At 30.4% G+C, this 22,271-nt stretch overlaps 1 protein-coding gene and 2 long non-coding RNA genes across 3 annotated transcripts; 1 reads left to right on the top strand and 2 right to left on the bottom strand.

Annotated features, from left to right (window-relative positions):
* Window positions 1-1,506: 1,506 nt before the first annotated feature.
* Window positions 1,507-3,159, bottom strand: LOC114944623 (uncharacterized; the record flags this gene model as incomplete). Its single annotated transcript, XM_085485366.1, has 4 exons — window positions 1,507-1,635; window positions 2,046-2,205; window positions 2,483-2,706; window positions 2,817-3,159. Coding segments are annotated over 4 exons (855 nt in total), but the record flags the coding sequence as incomplete, so codon positions are not given.
* A 16,837-nt stretch (window positions 3,160-19,996) lies between these two features.
* On the bottom strand, window positions 19,997-21,327 carry LOC146722152 (uncharacterized). The gene is made up of 3 exons (XR_014925314.1): window positions 21,034-21,327; window positions 20,675-20,773; window positions 19,997-20,590 (listed from the first exon to the last, which is right to left on the bottom strand). It is a non-coding gene; the product is annotated as an uncharacterized LOC146722152 (long non-coding RNA).
* A 132-nt stretch (window positions 21,328-21,459) lies between these two features.
* Window positions 21,460-22,026, top strand: LOC146722151 (uncharacterized). The gene is made up of 2 exons (XR_014925315.1): window positions 21,460-21,790; window positions 21,938-22,026. It is a non-coding gene; the product is annotated as an uncharacterized LOC146722151 (long non-coding RNA).
* The last annotated feature ends 245 nt before the right edge of the window (window positions 22,027-22,271 follow it).

The following is a 22,271-nucleotide window of genomic DNA, read 5'->3' as shown; positions in this document are numbered from 1 at the left end:
ATCTTTATTATCCTATAGGGACCTGTATATTGGTCTCCTAATTTCCCTTTGTTAGGTTCCTTAAGTAAGTAAACGCTATCGTTAATCTTAAATTTACGCGTATTGATTTTCTTATCGTAGTATTTCTTACTTCTATTCTTAGCATTATTTAAGTTTTCGCGTGCGGCTGTTTGAGAATCGCGCAATTTGTTGAATAGTGTGGTTAAATATTGTGTATAGCTTTCGTTAGTCATGCTTTTGATGTCCGGGTCGCTCGAGGGGACCCGCGCGATTTTCCCGAAAATAAGTTCGTACGGAGTGTATTTTGTACCCTCATGTACGCTCGTATCCCTAGTAGCACAATTCATTGGCACAATATTGGTTAACAATATATACCCAAGTTTTAATATTGGCCATAGTATAATTTTCCATATTGGTCCAATATTGTAAAGTAGACGCTCTGTCACTTTAAACCAATATTAATTTTTAATATTAAACCAATATTAATTTTAATATTAGACCAATATATTTATTTCATCTTTAACCAAGATTCTTTATATATTTTTTACATTGGCTACAAATAAATTTCCAATATTGTAAAATAGACAACTTTCTTTTTTTTAGCCAATATTAAATTGTATTATTAGCCCAATGCATTAATTTTTCTTCTTTAATCAATCAATATATATATGTACATATACATATACATATTAATTCATCCCACTTCCCTAGCGAGTTGCTATAGAATATATATATATATATATATATATATATATATATGTTACACATATATATGTAACATATATATATATATATTTCTATAGCAACTCGCTAGGGAAGTGGGATGAATTAATGTATATGTATATGTATATGTACATATATTGATTGATTGAAGAAGAAAAGTTAATGCATTAGGATAATTATATAATTTAATATTGACTAAAAAAAAGAAAGTTGTCTAGCTTATATTATTGATCAAAAATATAAATGTAGTCTTACTAAAATTTAAATAACTTATATAGATAGTAAAAAATAATCATGTATATGTTATATGTATAAGAAGTTTATTGTTCATAAACTTTTCAACTTTATCATTTTCAAAACTTGTTTTATTTTTTATACTTGTTCCATTTCTTATATATTTTTACATCGAATAATATATAATACTAGACTTATAATATGTAATATTTATAAGAATAAATGCTAATATTTTATATTAAAATAAAAATAAAATTGCATATAATTGCACATGAGTATAAAATGAACGCGCGAATAAAGTTTTAATAAGACAAAATTAATCAAATATTTCTTACTTTTACTTTTACTTTTTTATCGAATAACATACATTTTTTATTATATATGTATATTCGATATATATTTTCTTTAAAAATAACTTTATATTATTATATATATATAATAGCATAAAAATAAAATTGCATATAAATAAATTTAAACAAAATAAATTTCTTTTATACTTAATGTACTCTGGTAATTTTTTGTAATTTTTGGTAATTATGAAAGAAAAAACCTAATTTGTAGATTTCGAAAATCTTTCTTTTCTTCCTCCTTCTCTGTCTCCACTTTCTGCAAGGAATTTTGATATTTTTTGCAAAATTTCATTTCTGGATACATTTGGTATTTTTTTCGACACAACCTCTAGAAACAAAAAAATTTATAAACAAGCTTATTATTTTAAATTAGTAATAAACAATATGTATAATTATATTAGTCCAAATTTAGTTTTTAAATCGTTATTAAATTTATTATAATTTATGAAATTATACTGAAGTTATGCTTTAATACTAAATATTAAAAATAAAAGAAATATTCTAAAATTTAATTTTACAATATCAATGCAAGTAATATATTTAAAACAAATATTTAAAATATTTAAAACAGTTTGATATATGTATAATTATATATTTAAACAAAAATTAAAGAAGTGTGTATAATATATATATATATATATTGTATTGCCTTTTTTATAACATTTGACAAACTTCTTAAATGTTATTAGTTACTTTAGATATTTTTAAAAATATTTTTACTAACAAAATATAACTTACCAAATACTGCAGCAGCAACCTTAGTTGCAGAAAAATCACGTTTTTTTTGTTTTCCGGAACCACTGAAATGCATGGAAACAGTCTTCTTCATAAGTAATTTCATTACTGATGGCACTAATGCCTTTACAGTTTCTCCTGAACCAAGGTTGAGATATTTTATCTAAAAGTTAAAACAGTTGCTTATATATAAGAAACATATTTATTCAATTCGCTAAATTATTTCAATTACAAATTCTCCCAGGTAAATTGTATTATATAGCTCAATTTTTTGTTTTTAAATATTACATTTTTAAAATAACAAGTTTTTTTGTGCTTATTTCTTTCTTTAACGCTAAATGTAATGTAATATAAAAATCTTGTATAATGTAAAACATGCTATTTTCCAAAAACATTGTGAAATTAATGAAAAAGATATTTTTTATTTTTTATATTCTTACCAAAGATATAAAGTTTTCTTCAGAATTTTTCAAACCTTGATCAATTTCATCAAAGGACTCCATGGAACAAATCGGAAGAAGGTGACTAAATGTGTTTATGACACTATTATCATTGTGTGTCAATAGAGTATCTAATTTTACTTTTATTTCTTGTTGTCCCTTTTTCAATGCAACTGTTTCAAATCTAACTTCTTCCATTAATTTAAAAATTTTTGTTAAAATGCCTGAAAATCGATTAAAAATTATATAAAAGTTATATTTGTATTAATAAAATTAACTAAATTATAAGTACCATTTTTTCTTAAATTAAAATATGGCAGTAATAGAATTTTACCTTCTTTAATTTGTTGAATGTTTTTTGATTTTTCTACTTCGCTTCTTTGGATGGTTGTAGTACTTTTATTGGATAATACAGGATCAGCTTGGGAATCTCTTTGTAAATTTAACTCATTATCAGGAAAAGATGGAACATTAGGACGTTTATCTGAATTTACTGTACACTGATTTCCTGAAGCTAGATCATCTTCTTCATTGGAAGAACTATTTAGATTTTGATATGAAATCTTCTTTGACTTTTCTGCTTCATCTCTTTGGATGCTTTTATTTTTATTGGATTTAGGACCTTTCTCTGAATTTATTTTATACTGATTTTTTGAAGCTAAAGCATCATTTTCATCATCTTCATCAGACAAATTGTGATGTTTATGTTGGGATTTCTTCTGTCGTGTATTTGTTGTATCAGAAGTAGAGTCATCACTACTACTTAACTGAGACGTATCTTGTGCTCTTTCCGCTTTTTTCATGGCTTCAGTTAAATTATCTATAAAGAGGAATGTATATAGACAAAAAAAGTAGACAAAAAATATGAAAAATTGAATTAATATTTTTTTATCATAATTTTCTATGAAAATTTGCATATTTTTATATATCAACACATTCTTATAATAAAATATTTTATTTTTAAATTATTTCATTTCAATATTATATTAGTTTGATAACTTTTATTCATTTATCTTGTATTATAACATATAAGTATGTATAATAAAACAGCTTAATAGAAAAGTGACTATGACAATGAAAATATAAAAAATCAATACCTGCATGTCCTAAAACTCTTATATGTACAGAAGTCCAATCATCATTGGGCTGAGTATTATTTTTCAAATATTTCTTTAGAATGGCAGGAGATATAGTATTGGGCCATAATGTAGTTTTTTTATCAAATGATATCCAAGAAGAAGGAATAATTTCAACGGTATTTTCATCATTAAATTCAACTATGAAATATTTTTGCATCTGCATACAGAGATGTTTACATATATATTTTGATAATTATTTTCTTGCTTTGTTTTTCAGACCAATTGTCTTATTATTATATTCAAGATTCATCAAATGTATCAAATTCTAACAGAAATAATTCTATAAACGTTTTAAAATGTTTGTATATATGTATATATTGTATGTATACACACACACACACACACACATATATATATATATATATATATATATATAATGTGTGTGTGTATATATATATATATATATATATATATATATATATATATATATATAATGTGTGTGTGTGTATATATATATATATATATAATGTGTGTGTGTGTATATATATATATATATATATATATATACATTAATATAAAAATTTTATATGAAAAGAGACATAAATATTATCTTAATTAAATTTATACAGTAATTGTGTGTAAAAGAGGATATCCAATATGTGAAATGTTATCTTTAAATAGAATGCATTTAGCTTCTATTTCGTATAATTTAATTACTTTAAATGTTTTTTCCAATTTATACATTCTATATATTTTTAACTTTTGAGATTCACAAGGATATCTAAAGTAATTGCAATATTTTGTAAATTGCTTACAAATTAAATCGACACAGTGTATTTCTTGTGCATTTTTAAGAATAATATTATAAATTTGCACAACTTTTCCATTTTTTAACAACGCATAACGATCAGCTTTACGATAAGTGACAAAGTGATATTTATGAATAATTATCTCTTTATACTGACTTATAGAGTTTTCTGTGTCAGCAATAAGTGGTCCACATTCAATTTCAATTCAATACTTTATTTGCCCCCTCAGGGATTAAAGGCGCTTTTGAGGAGCGTACCCAAACCTTACAAATTTCTTACAATCTTAACTTATAGACTACTCTTACATTCTACTCTTACATCTATCTTACAATTATCTTATCTCTAACTTAATCTACCTATTTACTAATTAAGAGAGAGAAAGAGCTGTCCCTAACCTATTCCTCGCTTCGCCTCGGCTTCCAGTTCCCCATACATTCCCCAACATCTCATTCATACTTTCACACATTCTCCTCATACCTCCTTCCTCCTCTTCCCCTTCTACCCTCCCCTCCATCCTCTTTTTCTCTAATTCCCTCATCCACCCTTCTCTCTCTCCTCCTTCTTGCAGTATTTCCCTCATTTTTTCCCACCAGTTTCCCTTATTCCCCTCTCCCCCACATTCTCCTATTACATGTTCCCAAATTTCATCTTCCATCCCACATAGTTTGCATCTTCTTTTCCCCTCCTCTTCCCAGTATCTCGCCCCCCTCATTTCATTGTTCATTCTATACCTCACTATCCTTCTCCATCTGCTTTCCCCCCATTCCTTTCTCAAGTATTCCGGTAAACCCTCCTCCTTCCATTCTCCATACCATCTATTGTATCTCGACTCTCTTATCTTCTCCCATCTTTCCTCCTTTTGCCTTTCTCTGTCCTTCTGCTCCCATCCCTCATATACTTCCTCCCCCCTTTCTCTTTTTTCCTCCATCTCCCTCTCTTCTATCCCCCTTCCTTCAAAAAATTTTGCCCTCTCTTCCTCCCACACCGTTTTCTCCTTTCCTTCCTTTACCCTCTCCTTCATCTCCTCATAGCATTTCCTCGCTAAACTTCCTCCCATTCCCTCCTCTAATTTTCTCTCATACCCTATCGCTCTTCTTCCTGCTCTTATCCTGAATTTATCCTTTCCTATCTCTTCTCTTACCATATACCCCGGCGTACACCAATCTACTCCTAACGTCCACCTAATCCATCTTTCCTGCATTGCCTCTACTTCTCTCCTCTCCTTCCACCCCCATATTTCCGCCCCATACTCCATCACCGTTCCCACCAACCTTTCCATTAACCATACTCTTTTCATCCAGTCTCCTGCAAATCTTCTCTTTCCCATACCCCATACTTGTCTCATCACCGCTCCTGCTTTCCTCACTCTGTCCCTCACCTGCGCCTCCTGTCCTCCATTCCTTTGTAACTTATATCCTAGATACTTGAACTCTTTCACTTCCTCTAATTTTTTCCCTTTCCATCTCCACTCCATTTTCCTCATTCTTCCTCCCCCCTTTCTAAACCTCATTATTTTTGTCTTATCCACATTTACCTCTAGCCTTTTTTTATCCATGTAATTTTCCATTTTCCCCAACATATGTATCATCCCCTCCTCCTCCTCCGCCAACAACACCATGTCTTCCGCATATGCCAAGCAGTGCACTTTTTCCCCTCCCAACTTTACTCCGCCCCAGCCTCCTTTTTTCAGCACTTCCTCTATATCCGCTATCAACAAATTGAACAAGTGTGGGCTCATTGGACAACCTTGCCTCACACCCCTTGCCGTCCAGAAGTTTTCTCCTTCCTCCTTCCCCGCTCTTACTTTCCTCCTCGTTTCCTTGTATACCTCTTCTATCCTACTACTTAACCCTTCTCTTACCCCCCTCTTCCTCATCGCCTCCATTAACACCTCCCTATCCACTGAGTCAAACGCCGCCTTCAGATCTATGAAGGCCGCTACTACCTTACCTCCCTTCTTCTTCACTTTTTTATTGATCAGGTAGTTTAGCACATATATACTGTCAATCACCCCCATTCCCTTCCTAAAGCCTGTTTGACTCTCCGGCAACATATTCCCCCTCTCTATTTCCTCCTTTAACCTTTCTGTTAGAATCCCCACATACACCTTATATAACGTTGGAATCAAAGTCACCCCTCTGTAGTTTTCCACCCTATTCCCCGTTCCCTTTTTTAACAGTGGTACTATTATCCCCTCTTTCCACCTCTCCGGCCATCCTTCCCCTCTCCAGACTCTGTTGCACATTTCCCATACCCACTCTTCTACCCTCTCTCCTCCATATTTCCATACCTCACTCGGTATCCCATCCTCCCCCGCTGCTTTTCCTTTCTTCAATTTTCCCAATATCCTCTTTACTTCCCCCCTGCTTATCTCCTGCTCCTCATCCCTCTCCCTTTTCTCTTTTCCTCCTCTTACAACTTTAACCTCTACCCCTCCCAATAAGTCCATGAAATATTCCTTCCACTCCTCCGCTTTTATCTCCTCATTCACTCCTTCTCTCTTCTTCCTTTCCCTGTTTATAATTTTCCATACCTCTCCTTCCGTTCTTGCCTCTATCGCTTCCTTGTACCATCTTATCCTCTCCTCCTCCCTTTTTCCTTTACACATTAGCTTATATTCTGCCCTTTCTTCTCTGTATCCTTCTCCTCCTCCTCCTTTCTTCCTCCATTCCCTTAGCTTTCTCCTCACTTCTTTCCTCTTCTCCTCACATTCCTCATCCCACCACCCTTTCTTTTTCCTTCTCCACTCTCTTTTTCTCCTTCTCTCAATTCCTCTTCTATCCTTCCTATTTTTTCCTCTAGCTCCTCTTCTATTCCCTCTTTCCACCCCTCTCCCCATTCTATTTCCTCTCTTATTCTTTCTCCTCCCCTCTTCGTCCATCTCCCCTTTTTTCTTATTCCTTTTCCTTCCTTCCTTTTCCCCTTTTCAGCACCTCCTCTTCTTTCTAACGTTACAATCAAAGGGTGATGGTCCGACTCTATGTTATCTCCCACCTCCATTCTCTTTATCTTTTCCTTTACTCTATCCTCTCCCACCACATAGTCTATCACCGATTCCCCTCTTCCTCCTGTATATGTGTACTCCCCCTCCCTATCCCCTCTAATCCCTCCGTTAAAAATTCCCCATCCCACTTCTTCTAGCTCTTTTATCAACTTCCTCCCATCCTCATTTACCTTCTTGTCCTTCGATCTTCTTTCCTCTTCCTCCTCTCCTCCTATCACTCCCCCCCTTCTACCTGTCCTTGCGTTGAAATCTCCTAAAATCGTCCATTTGTCTTCTTCTTTCTCTTCCATCCATTCCTTCATTTCCTCCATTTTCCTTTCCATGTCCCCGTTAATGTATATACCTATTACCCTCCACTTCTCTCTTCCTACCTCTAAATCCGCCATCATTATTCCCTCCGCCTTTTCTCCCATTCCTGATACTTTTATCCTTCCCCTCTCCTCCTTTACCCCCATGATCATTCCCCCCATCGGTCTTCCTTTCTTCTTTCTCTTCTTTGCTGCTTGCTTCTCCCATCTATATCCTTTCGGTAACCTCTTTTTAATCGCCTCCCACCCCTTTTCCTCTATCCATGTTTCCATCATCACCACTACCTCCCAATCCTCTATTTCCTTCCAGAATTTTTCTTCCTTGTTTTTCAACCCTGCCACATTCCAAAAACCTATCTTCCATTCCTCTCTTACTTCTCCTTTTTCCTTTCTCTCTTGCTCCTTTCTTCTTTCTATCTCCGTCTCCCTTTCTCCCTCCTCCTTTCTCTTCTTACTACTCTTCTTCCCTTCTCCTTTCCTTCCTTCTTCTCTTCTCCCCTCTTCTATCCCTTTTTTTCCTCCATTCTTGTCTTCATGCCCCCCTCTTCCACCTCCATTTTCTCCATTCCTTCTCTAATTTCTCCTTTCCAGTTCTTGAGCACTCTTTCTTCCTCTTCCCATTTCCACCAAACATCATTGATTTTTATCCTACCGTAGCTTGTCCACACCTTGTTCCCCCCTTTCCTCTTTTCTTCCTCCGCAATTTCCATTATTCTCTATTTCATCTTTCTTTCCTCCCATGTTAGGTCGTCCTCTATCCTCACCCTCTTTCCTCTTAACAGACTCTTTTTTTCCATTACTTGTCTCTTTTGTTCTCTGCGTGCCTAGTCTTACAACCACCATTTCTTCTTCCTTTCCCTCCTTTCCTTTCAACCTTCTTATCCATTCTATTTCCGTTTTCCGCTCCTATTTCTTTCATTATTTTTCTCCACTCTTTCTTTATATCTTCCTTCCCTTCTTCTATTCTTCTTATCACGATGTTATTCCTTCTTTCTTCTCTCTCTTTCCACTCTAACTTCTTTCCTATGTCTCTCATTTTCCCCCATTATTGACTCACCTAACCCCTTACTTCCCTCCTTCTCCCCCCTCTCTTTCCTTTTCTTCCTTTTTACTTCTCTTCTCTATTCTTGCCTCCAACTCTATCACCCTTTCCTCCAGTCTTTCTATCTTTTTTCCCATTTCTTTTCTTTCTCTCTCTCCATTCCCCCTCCTTTTTCCATATTTCAATCTTCAATTTTCTTATTTCCTCACCCAACTTCTCTGTAATCTTCTTTCCTATCTCCTCCATCATCCTCTTTAACTCCTCCTTTTCTATCCCCCCTACTTCTCTGTTCAGCCTTTCTGTTTTTTTTGCTCCTTCTCAGACTTCTTTCCTCTTCATCCTTATCCTCCTCTCCCCTCTTCTTCCCTTTTCCTTTTCAAGAAATCCTCTATACATCCCATACTGCTCCTCCTCTCTTTTCGCTAACTCATCTACTCTTCTCGGCCTCCCTGCCTTCTTTTTTACTTCCTCCTCATCTCCCTTCTTTCCCCCTTCCTCAACCATCCTATCTCTAGTAGTCTCTATCCTCCTATCTCTACTATTCTCTTCACTACCATTCTTTTCCTCCTTATTCATTTTCCTCTTATCGCTTTCTTTCTTTGATTCACTTACTCTATGTTCTAATTCGCTCCAACTCGCTAGTGAATTCCCTAGTGAATTCCCTATTGAATTCCCTATCTTTCTATCTGCACCTGCTCTCTGCACCTACTCTCTTTCTTCCACGTGTCTACGTGTCCACGTGTCTCACCTTTTCCTGCTTTCTATTTTCTAACTCCTTACAATCCTTATAATATCATATCCTTTCAATCTATCCTCCTCTTTTTCCTACGCCCTCTCACCTCCTATCTCCTATTCTCCTCACCCCTTTTCTCACTCTTTCCTCACAAATACCTGCCACGCTTTCACACACCTGTCACTCACACTCTCACCGGAACCGGAAGCCAATATGTACTAATGTATATATATATAAAATACAATATATATATTTCAAAGAATGATTTCTAATAAAGATTCTAATAAATTTAAGCTTTATATATTATTTCTTATTTAATATACTTTAAAAATACATAAATTAATTTGTATAATGGTTCTTTTCAGGACATGTTAACAAATTTACGAAATTAATATGTTGTATCGATGCATATATATCATGAATCACAATATATATTTTCAAGAAAGGATCTCTAGTAACGATGTAGTAAATTTATAAGCTTTACAATTAATTTTTTATTTAATATAAAAGTACAAAAATTTATATTTGTGTAATGGTTCTTTTCAGGACATGTTAACAAAATTATGAAATTAATTCGTTATCGATGCGTATATATATCGTGAATATCACAATATATATTTTCAAGAAAGAATTTCTATTAACAATTCTGATAAATACAAGTTATATATATATATATATATATATATATATATGTCAGTCTACTATTTTGACGACAGCAAAAAAGAATAAAAATTTTATTGTATACATAAGAGTACATTGACACTCTGATGTATACATTACTTGTGATTTGTGGTAAAATGCACTGGTACATATGTATAAGCAATTAAGTGTAGATCGGTTAGTACAGCGACAGTACAAAATTAAGTATAGTACATTTATACCCTAGCTATTTTGACGACACCATATGTTCAAAAAACGATTATTATGACACTCCAAAAGTAAATAAAGAAATTCTTCTTTTAAATAGCCATTATCATTCATCGAATATGCAAACAATCAAGATATAATAATTCAGGTTTCTCTGAACAGTTTCATAAACAGTCAAGAAATAATGCTTGCAAACATTTATTCATATGGTAGTTACACGATAGTTATTGCAGAATTGCTATTGCAGAGAAACACCATCAATTCTTTCTAGCAAATATTTCACTTATTTCACAATGCTCTGACATATGTGAGATTTAATTTTCAAAATAGTACAGTACAACATTGTTTATATATATTCTTAATTGTTTACAGGCAGCATACAAGAAACATCGATATGCAATATTATAAAAATATATTTTAATCTACATTATTTTAACATCATATTTTAAGATATGCATTATGTGAGATGGTACATACATACATACAATGTAAGCAATTTGTGTAAGCAATTAGGAATTCATCATTAAGAAGGTGAAAGAGGACGGAAAGAGGGTGAAAGAGGACAAAAGAGAGTGAAAGAGGGTGAGAAAGAATGAAAGAGGGTTAGAGAGGACGAAAGAGAGTGAAAGAGGACGAAAGAGGGTGAGAGAGAATGAAAGAGGGTGAAAGAAGACGAAACAGGGTGAAAGAGGGTGAAAGACATATTATATATATATATAATCCTGATGACGTCAGCGGACGCGGACAGAGAAGAAGAAGACGACGTTACTTCATTTTTCATAAAAAACGTCACTTTTTGACCGCTTGTATCTCCAGAACGGCTTGACGATTTTATTTCTTCTTGGCTCAAATTACTCTTGGCGATGCCGCCTTTCAGGTTATATTACGTGCAATTTAAAATTTTTTATATTTTAGTAGTTCTACACCCCCAAAAGATGGACTTTGATGGTGCAGGATAAGAGACTTGTAGTGTCTTTTTTAAGGTCTTTTAGGGTTTGAACATGGCCGGAGACACTACCGCGTCTCTTGAAAAGAAAGAAAGAGAGAGAGAGAGAGAGAGAAAATATAATTATGATATTTAAAATAAAATCGTAGTTAAGATAAAGATTTCTGATAGAAGAGATATTAGATGAAAACGATACATCTAATGCAATTTACTTCTCTGCGCTTGTGTTATTTATGAAATGTGTATTCACAAGATATTACTAGTTGTCAAGTATAATATATGTAATCCTTTTATAAAAAAATTATATAAATTATTTAAAATCACTATATTTTACTTACAAACTATCTGTCATTGCTATATAGAATTAATTTTAATATTTTTTTCAATTAAAAAGACAGGAATATAAGTAAACATTTGAGACATTTTGAGATACAAAAATATTGTGGAGCTCTTAAGGAAACGGGAGGGCCCTCTTTTTGTAATATTCCAAGAAATTAATCTTGAAAAATTACGAAAATTTCAATGCAACAGACTTAGTTTTATATATATTATTAGATCAATGCAAAATAATAATGTTACAGAAGTTGTAATTGTAAAATATTGTTTTAAAAGTTAATCAAAAAAAGCATATTTGTCCGTTTTAGGACAATTATTTAAATAATTAGTATCAAAATTAATTTTACTGATTTATTTTTTCTTTACAATTTGATGAATATAAATGTTATGTAAAAAGTAGAAGGATAAAACAATAAATATGTAGATAGTAGGAATTGTAAAAATATATTTCTATGTATAGTCTCAAAAAAGTATTCTTATATATTTGTTTAAAGCAATTTGAAATATATTTAGTAAAATAATAATTGAACAATGAACGTATGAGCATATACATGTATATTATATATATAAAAACACAAACCTAATACATATATGTATAATAGTATGTTGCACTTGTAATCATGAATACATATTATCAATAAAAGAATTAAAATAAATAACTTTACAAGTATTGCTTCTATACATATAATATAAATATATGAAGAAATCAAAATAAAAAACTTGTGTAGCTTTTGCTTTCTTTTTTATAAAATTCTCGCAATGTAACTTAACTTTTAGCTTAACGTGTTATATAATTAATTTCACATATTGCACTTGTAATCATGAATACATATTATCAATAAAAATTATAATAAATAACTACACAGTACTGCTACTCTACATATATATAACTTAACTTTAAGTTTTATGTGTTGAAATAATAAAAATTAGGTATTCTACTTATTTTTTGCATTTGCTTAAATACAAGTAATCTACGTATTATTTTTGAATAAAAAATTAAAATATTTCCGATTTGACTAAATAAATATTTTCTGAAAAAATATTTATTCATTTAGTGACGCTTAAATTTGCCAGATATATAGTTATGGATCCACGTTTTAATTTGAGCAACGGATCGATTAAATAAGCACTTATTTTTTTCTTTTATACAGGAAATTTTTTTGTTAGATGGCAGCTGTGAAGTGGTAATTTCTTTTTGAAATTCTTTCAATATTGTATTACGTTCTTCTTCCGTCCAACGTCTTCGTTTTGTTATATCAAATAGAGATGCTACAAAATAAATTAATTATCTATGAATCAGAATAAATATTTCTATATAAAAAGCAATAATTTACCTAAATTTTATTTAAATGTATTTTTATTTAAATTACTAGTAGAATAAAATTACTTTAAAATTCTCTTCAGAGTACTGACAAACTTTCATTAATAAGAAAATATTAAAATTATAATGTCATAATTATAAGAATAAAAAGAAATAGAAATGCAAAAATATAATAATATAAAATAATATAAAATAATATAAAATAATATATAAAATACAAATAATATAAATAAATATATAATTAAATTAAGCTAATGTGTGTAGAACCTTTATCATTTATCATTATTATTTTTTAATTAAATATTGTTATTATGTACATTAAAATTCTATCAAAAAATGCATTTTAAATAAAAGCTTAATATACTAATATACTTTGACATAGTCACATGAAAATATAATACTAAATAATATTTAAAAGAAAATCCACTCTGACTTGATAAGTTTATAAAAACTGAATACAATATGTGAAAATGAGAAAATAAACTTACTACTGCCACGTTTCTTTATCTTTGGGGAATAAGTTTCGTCAGAATCATTGTCATTATTCACTATAGTATGGTTTTGATGCACGATTTTCTTTTTTACAGATTTTTGTTGTGCATCTGTTACGCTAAGAAATTTCGGTAATTTCCTTTCTGTTCGTAATAAAGAAGGCTTACGTGAACTTATCATACATGTTTCGGCATCGTTTTCCGATTCTGCACTCGAAGTATCTTTGTTTGTTTCTTGCATCTCTTCCTCTTCTGTTAATAATAACACAATATTATGATAATTATTATATATGTATATATATATGTAACCAATTCTTGAAACTAAGGGCTAATATATGCTACAACCGCGGACGTCGATGCATAAAAATTGAGTAAAGCAGAATGAACACAATAATGAAACGTATTTTCAATTTGAATCCATTTCAATGAATATATCATATTCATACTTTGATTTAATAGGTTCCAAACGTAACGTTTCATTGTTGCATTCATTATTACTACTTTTATTTCTACACAGACATCCATGATCGTGGCACACATTAGCCTTAACTTCATAAGTTTTGGTTTATACGGACTTTTGTCTGATTTTTTCTTCTAATTAAATAGATATATTAAGAATGCAGAAAAGTTTAAAAAAGGAATACAATAATTAATATATTTTATACAAAAATTAATATATAAAAAGTACTTGTGGCATATATATAATAAGATAAATCAAGAGACACGGTAGTGTCTCGCGACCAGTTAAGGGCGTAGCGGAGACACCGTGTATCTTAACGCGAGTCGGACATTTGAGTCTTTTTAATATTTCGAATCCTCAATAATGGCTGAAGCAATCGAGTTTATACTAGACTTAATCGATAGATTGAGTTCGAATTATATAATAAAAGTGTCTTTATTTCTGCTCTACGTGATTTGTAAGCAGAGATATATAAATGCAAAGTCGAAATATGAAAAATTTCTATTAAGAAACGTCCCCGTCATCATTATCATCATCATTATCATCATTATCATCATCATTATCATCATCGACCACGCATACATAGTAGTATCGTGCTACACGTATTCACACGTATACAACACATGCGCACACATATATCACACGTACACAACACATGCAAGATGCATGTAGTGGTAATTTTGTCCATCTCGCACGTTTTACAACAGATGGCGATAGTGGCGCTCCGCCATATCGGCAGCGTGCGGGGTTATGTTGGCTAACTCTCTCTCTCTCTCTCTCTCTCTCTCTCTCTCTCTCTCTCTCTCTCTCTCTCTCTCTCTCTCTCTCTCTCTCTCTCTCTCTCTCTCTCTCTCTCTCTCTCTCTCTTCTCTCTCTCTCTCTCTCTCTCTCTCTCTCTTTCTCACACACACACGCACACACACACACACACTCTCTCATTCTCACTCACTCACTCACTGTTCGTCTTGTGTACTTATTCAGTACATTCATGATTAAACATCTATATGCATTAATGTGAAATTTACTTACAATTAGTTTACTTGAAATATTCAATCTCTAAAGTGTTTATCTTATAAGATAGACAAAAAAATCTGAGTAAATAATAAGAAAAAAAAACAAGGATTATTATTGTCATAATTTTTTATCAATTAAGTACTCTCAACTATCCAATAATTAAATAAATACGTACAAATGTGCGCGCGTGTACACACATACACATATTGATATTAAAGAGATTGAAGGAGAGGAAGGAGAAGATAAAAATTTAAATATTCACATATATTTTCAAATATTATATATGAATTTATAGTTTACATATCTAATTAATAATGAATTTCTAATTATATTAAACATATCAAAATAAAGACATACATGTATTTATCAAATGAATAAAATTATTGAATACAGACTTAAAAAATTTATTAAACATAAACTTAAAAAATTAATTAATTAAACATATTCCAAATTTAGAAAAAATAAACTTTATTTATATATGCAACAGCTTTTTAAACTAAATTTTTAAATTCTATTTTATATTAGACAATTATCTCAATCAACATCTACGTCCACATTAGCTGCACTGCAGACTACCTCTACAGCCACATTATCTGCTCCGCGGATATAGCGTTATGCCAATACGATACATTACATGTACTTACTTACTTGCCTTTACTGTACCAACTCTTGTTCTTTCCACGTAATCATGTTTTTACAGTTATCGTTTGCTGTATATCTTCCAGCAAACTTTATTTCGTGTGAAGTGTATTTAATTAATTAAATCTCTGCGAAAGATTGAGAAGATGAAGGGATAATTCAAACTATGAAGACATGGTTACATGGAAAAGACAAGAGTTGATACAATAATAAAGACATACATGTATTTGTATCCTGCTGGCATAAGGTTATAGAAGTTGATTGAGATTGAAAAATAATAATGAAAATAATAAAAAAAATAAAGACACATGTATTTGTATCGTGCTGGCATAAAGTTATAAAAGTTGATTGAGATTGAAAAATAATAATAAAAATAATTAAAAAAAGGAAATATTCAATCATCATTTAAAAGCATATTTGAAATCTGTAGAATAAACAGTTTTTGCAAAAAATGTGGAGCATTAGAGCTCTAGTAAGTCTAAAAATAAATGTAAACATCAATTAATAATAACTGATGTTATATATATATTATATATATAAACCAATTTGTTGCAATATTCACTATAAAAGGTTGTAAGGGTAAGATGGCTAAAAGTGAATAATTTAAAAGATAGTTAACATAATTTTACATAAACTGAAATATTTCATAGAATAAAATATTTGTAATATTTCGAAGTTTATGTAAGATTATGTAAAAATTATACCTTTACAACTTTTTATAGTAAATATTGCGAGGAATCGATTTATATGAGAAAAATTAAGGTAATTCTATTTTGAAAATATAAGTGACCTTTAAATAACCTTGAAAATCGCCGTTTAGGAAAAAGTCTGTGTCAACTTTTTCTTTTTCGAAATCCTGCAACTTTTATCTAAATTTAATAGAAAATGTATAAAAAATGCTCGACATTAGTACACACACACACACACACACATATGGGTAAATTTATATAAATAGGGTGCTTTAGGAGGAATGATCAGGATTCTAGGATATGATTGTACACATCATTTTAAGCAAAGAAGTTTAGATAAACATGTTTAATAATTGTTCTATTCCGGTCATAAAAATATACAAAAATGAATGATATAATCTCTAAAAACTCACCTTTAAAAAAAGGTAAAAAAAGGCGACCAGTTAAGGGCACGCCATTAACAAAAATTATCCATTGCAAACCCATGTAGAATCCTATCCTATTGCAAACCCATGTAGAATCCTATAAAAAATTAATCATTACAAACCCATGTAGAATCCTAGGCAAAATTAACCATTGCAAACTCATGTAGAATTGTATTAAAAATGATCCATTGCAAACTTATGTAGAATCCTACATTGCAAACCCATGTACAATAGAATTGTATGAAAAATTATCGATTATAAATTCATGTACAATCGTAACAAAAGTAATGAAATAAAAAAAAAATTGCGCCAAGTGAAAGTAGAAACTTGTACCAGTGGAAAATTAAAGTTGCAGACATATATAGAGTCGTATAATGAATCAGTAAAAATTTAAATTTGCAAATGTAGAATCGTACCATAAAAAAACTTATCTTTTAAAAAAAAAGATAAACAAGATGCCAAGTCCATGCGCCATGTAAAAAAGAAATAAAAAAATTTTAGTTAAAAAAACTGGGAGCGCTGCTAAATAATATTCTAACAATATTAAAATTAAATTGTTACTTTTAAACTCATTACAGTTAAAATATGTTTTGTGTTTAAATTAATTAATGTTACTTTAAGGTTCATTGTAATTTTGAAACTTAGCAGCGCGCCCAGTTTTTTTAACTAAAATTTTTTTATTTCTTTTTTACATGGCGCATGGACTTGGCATCTTGTTTATCTTTTTTTTTAAAAGATAAGTTTTTTTATGGTACGATTCTACATTTGCAAATGTAAATTTTTACTGATTCATTATACGACTCTATATATGTCTGCAACTTTAATTTTCCACTGGTACAAGTTTCTACTTTCACTTGGCGCAATTTTTTTTTTATTTCATTACTTTTGTTACGATTGTACATGAATTTATAATCGATAATTTTTCATACAATTCTATTGTACATGGGTTTGCAATGTAAGATTCTACATAAGTTTGCAATGGATCATTTTTAATACAATTCTACATGAGTTTGCAATGGTTAATTTTGCCTAGGATTCTACATGGGTTTGCAATGATTAATTTTTTATAGGATTCTACATGGGTTTGCAATAGGATAGGATTCTACATGGGTTTGCAATGGATAATTTTTGTTAATGGCGCGCCCTTAACTGGTCGCCTTTTTTTACCTTTTTTTAAAGGTGAGTTTTTAGAGATTATAGTGTATATACCTGAATCACTATTATTAGATTGCTGTTGCTCATTTTCACCTAATGCTGCTTCAAGAAATTTCGTCATACGAACTATCTCTACAGCTGCTATTGACTGTCGATAATGGCGTTTATGAATTTTCTCGTGATGTCCCATAAAGTTCGCCAAATCATCCACTTCATTGTCAGATAAATTTAACGTAATGCATGTTGTAGCAATATGTTTACGTAATTCAGTATCTCTTAAAGAATGTGGTATTTGTGCATCACATTTTTTAGAAAAATATCGCATAAGGTTACACGCTCTTAAATATTTGAAATGACGTTTGGTACTACTACGTATGCCAAACACATACGGATTTTTCTCAGGAACATTTGCATCCTTTCGCTGGTTCAAAATTAGTTCAACACATTGAACTAATACCATGTCTAAAATCACAGGCACTGTACGTCCCAATTTTCCACGAATTAAGAATCTTACGTATTTATCAGCAACCTATATACAAAAGTTATATATGGATTATTATTTTGCATCATATACCATATTGTGTGTAATTTAATTATAATATTTGTAAACAAATAATATTTATACATAATATTTATAAATAAATTTATCATATTTAATACTTTGTGTAACATCATCTTTCCTCAAAACTGGGAATAAAAATTTTCTTACTGTCTCAATTGCACATTCATGAATTCTGCCCATCAAAGCACGTCCTAAAACTTGTACATTTCTGCCTTTCGAATTTCCTACACATTCTTTAAAATGATGCCTGATATTATTTTTAGTGAACCATCCTTTACACTTTGCGCAACTTATAAAATCTTGTACTGTTTTGCAACTATTTTTGGCAGGCCTTCGACAAACAATTAATTCTCCCGTATTTAAGAAAGGATCCGTATTATGTATGAAATTCCTTTTTTTTCTAATAGACTCTATAATTTGTTTTCTTTCTAAATTATCCTGCAATGAGAATATTAAGTAATGTATATATAATGTAAATAATGTATATATAATGTAAATAATGTATATATAATGTAAATATATTAATAAAAATTATAACATATTAATATATTATATTTAACAAATAATCAATATTTATAAAAAAATATACTATAAACTTAAATAATTATACAGAATTGAAAAATATGATCACCTTTTGGTAATAATACAAATTTCTTTACTTCAGGTTCCAATTTATGCACGTTTTCTAAAGGACGTGCAATTTTACTCTGAAACTTTTTGCAATAGTAGCAAAAATTTTTTTTTTGATGTCCCTTAGGTTGAGAAAATGGAACATATAAATTGTCTTCTCTACAACCAAATGTATTGATAGAAGAAAGATCTATCAGTGATTCTGAAGAATTTTTATCATTAGTTGCAGATACTTTATTGCGGAAGCTTTCATGTTCCGTAATTTCTTTGTCAATTGTAATTTCCAATGCTGAAGGTACATATTCCTAAAATACTTGATGAGTTTGCAGAAGCAATATTGTCATTAATATCATCACGGGAAATCATATTATTATCACTATCATTACTTAATGTGTTTGCACAAGCAATGTTGTCATTAATATTTTCATCATCACAGGAAATCATATTATTATCACTATTATTATAATTTATAGAAGCTTTGGCGTTAGTGAGATCATTTAACATAATAGAATTATTATCATCATTAAAAAAATATATCATGACATCTTTGAAAACAATACCCGTTTCAGACACATTGAAATTATCATTATCACAGGAAAATGTAAGATTATTATTATGAGAATTATTACTGTTCATAAAATTAATATCAATATCAGTATTTACATAACAGTTATCATCATCACAAGAAAGTATCACATTATCAAAATCAGTATCATTTGCAGAATCGTTAGCAGTAATAGTACTATCTACTACATTATGATTTCTGTCATTACAGAAAAATGTAATGTTAAGTTTAGTAGCATTTACTCTATTCTGTTCATTATTAGACTTACTAGAAATTATCATAGCATTATCACAACCAACAATTTTGTTAGAATTATTAGTGACGCAACCTTCATCATTTATTGCATTGTGATCATGTTCATTAGAACATGATATATCAATATTAGGATCATTATCATTCGCAGAATTATGGATATCACTATGTACTGTTTTGCAACCATTATTGTTCTCATAAGAAAGTATCACATTATCAAAATCAGTATCATTTCCAGAATTGTTAGCATTAATAGTACTATCTACTACATTATGATTTCTGTCATTACAGGAAAATGTAATGTTAAGTTTAGTAGCTTTTACTCTATTCTGCTCATTATTAGACTCACTAGGAATTATCATAGCATTATCACAACCAACATTTTTCTTAGAATTATTAGTTACACAATTTTCATCATTTATTGCAGTGTGATCATGTTCATTAGAAAATGTCCCGTTGTTATCAAAATCAGTACTATTCGCAGAATTATTGTCATTAATATTTTCTACAATGCTATCATTTCCATTATTATCGGCATTATTATTTGTAAAATTATCAGTATTACCAATAATTTTCGTTTTAAATCCGTTATTAGAATCAACGTGTTTTATAAGATAATTGATGTTACTTTGATCATTTGCATTGTGGCCTTGTTCATTATAAAGAAATGATACTACATTATTGTCAAAATCAATAGCATTACTTAAATTGTTAGTATTAGTATTCTTTTTAGTATAATTCATATTGATAATGCAAGCATCTTGTGGTATTTCTGTAGTTTCTACAAAAAAAGTATAATTACTGTAAAAAATAGAAATGCAATATATTGCATGTAGTTTTAGAATTATAATACTGTAATACTTACTATTATTATTATTGACAATTAATTTTATGTTTTCCAGAGCAATACGTGGATTATTTGTATTTAAACTTTTAGCAATTGCAAGAATATCATTTTTATTTTCTGTAACAATAAATATAGTAATTTCAATTATTTATATATAAATAACCACAGAAATTAACGCGTTGATGCAAGAATTTAACTGAAAAGAAAATTAAAAAGCAGTGCTGAGTAAAAACTTTAGATTTTTACGACTTAAGTTAATATTAACCTGTTAAAAATTGAATAAAAAGGTTACGTGCTGTTGTGCTCAATATTAACAATATTATTGCAATGTAAACATTTTATATTATTTTAAATAAATATAGAATGGTAATACTTACTATTCTGTGCAATTGTACGTATAATACATGTTTTTTTACGATTCCTAACTGGACATTTTACGCGTCTTCTCTTGTGTTTTATATTTACATGATATTTATGATAATTACAAAAAAATAATATATATTGTGACATTTTTCACTTAATGTGATGCAATCGCGTACAAACGAAACGAAACGATTTTCATTAAATGTAAACCGAAATCTTATATATATTACGCAATATCTTATGCAATATTGCTAATAAATATGGAAGGTGCCGGTCCCGCCAAATTATAAGTTTGTTCGCATAGCAGGCTCCTCCCCAACATACTTCTCGCTCCAATGCGATCCTATTGGATTATTTGGATATAAAGATGCCTTTATATGATAGCATCAAACGTGTCGGCGTAAAAACTCATTGCGCAAATGTTAAATAAAATAGGGTGCATTCGTTTATGCAGAGACTGCCGCAGAATGCCGCAGATGTCGTTCGTTTACTCCACCTGCGCAACCGACTGCAGCGCAGTTTGTTGTTCGTTTAAGCAGAGCTGCTGCCTATCTGCGCAGCCATCTCGGAGGTCCTGCTCAGGATGCTCTGCTCGCAGTACTGCGGACTACTGCGTAAACGAATGTAGTCTTCTCCATTGTTAAGCCAATTGAACTTGGAAACGTTGTCTGAAAATTATTTCAATTATAAGTTATGTTATAAAAGTTCAGAACAAAGAAGGTGGAGAACAACTCCTCCAAATAGATCCTACAAAACTAAAAGTAATGCAAGGTAAGTAATACAATAAAATTATGAAATCTGTTAATTTATATTTACGATCCAATTAACTTAAAAATGCATTTTTATCAAGAATATAAATTTAAAGTAATCTGTTTAAAAAAAAATGTGCTTTTGTATAAAAATGCAATTCTGTTACAGTCATTCCTAGCTATCAAGCTACTTCGTCCCCAGTTAGTTTGGAAAAATCTGAGAAGTCTACATTCAGCAACATTTCAATCCTACTGTCATCACTGTCTGAAAATGTTATGTGCACACGTCATATGTCAAAACCTTCAATCTATTTAAAAATTTTATTATATTTATTCAAATAATAATTTATATTTAATATAAATATGATGGTTTCTAAATCGGCCTAAGAGCCATAGCACGAAAAATTACGAAAATTAATTATTCGGAACTGTATCTCTTGGTACGAGATTACTAAAGTTCCATATATTAATTAACTTCGAACTTACATATGGAGAAATAGGCA

This window comes from Nylanderia fulva, unplaced genomic scaffold (assembly GCF_048542155.1).
Source record: "Nylanderia fulva isolate GAGA-0341 unplaced genomic scaffold, ASM4854215v1 Scaffold360, whole genome shotgun sequence".
NCBI classification, from domain to species: domain Eukaryota; kingdom Metazoa; phylum Arthropoda; class Insecta; order Hymenoptera; family Formicidae; genus Nylanderia; species Nylanderia fulva.
This window is presented reverse-complemented; position numbering and strand designations above follow the sequence as displayed.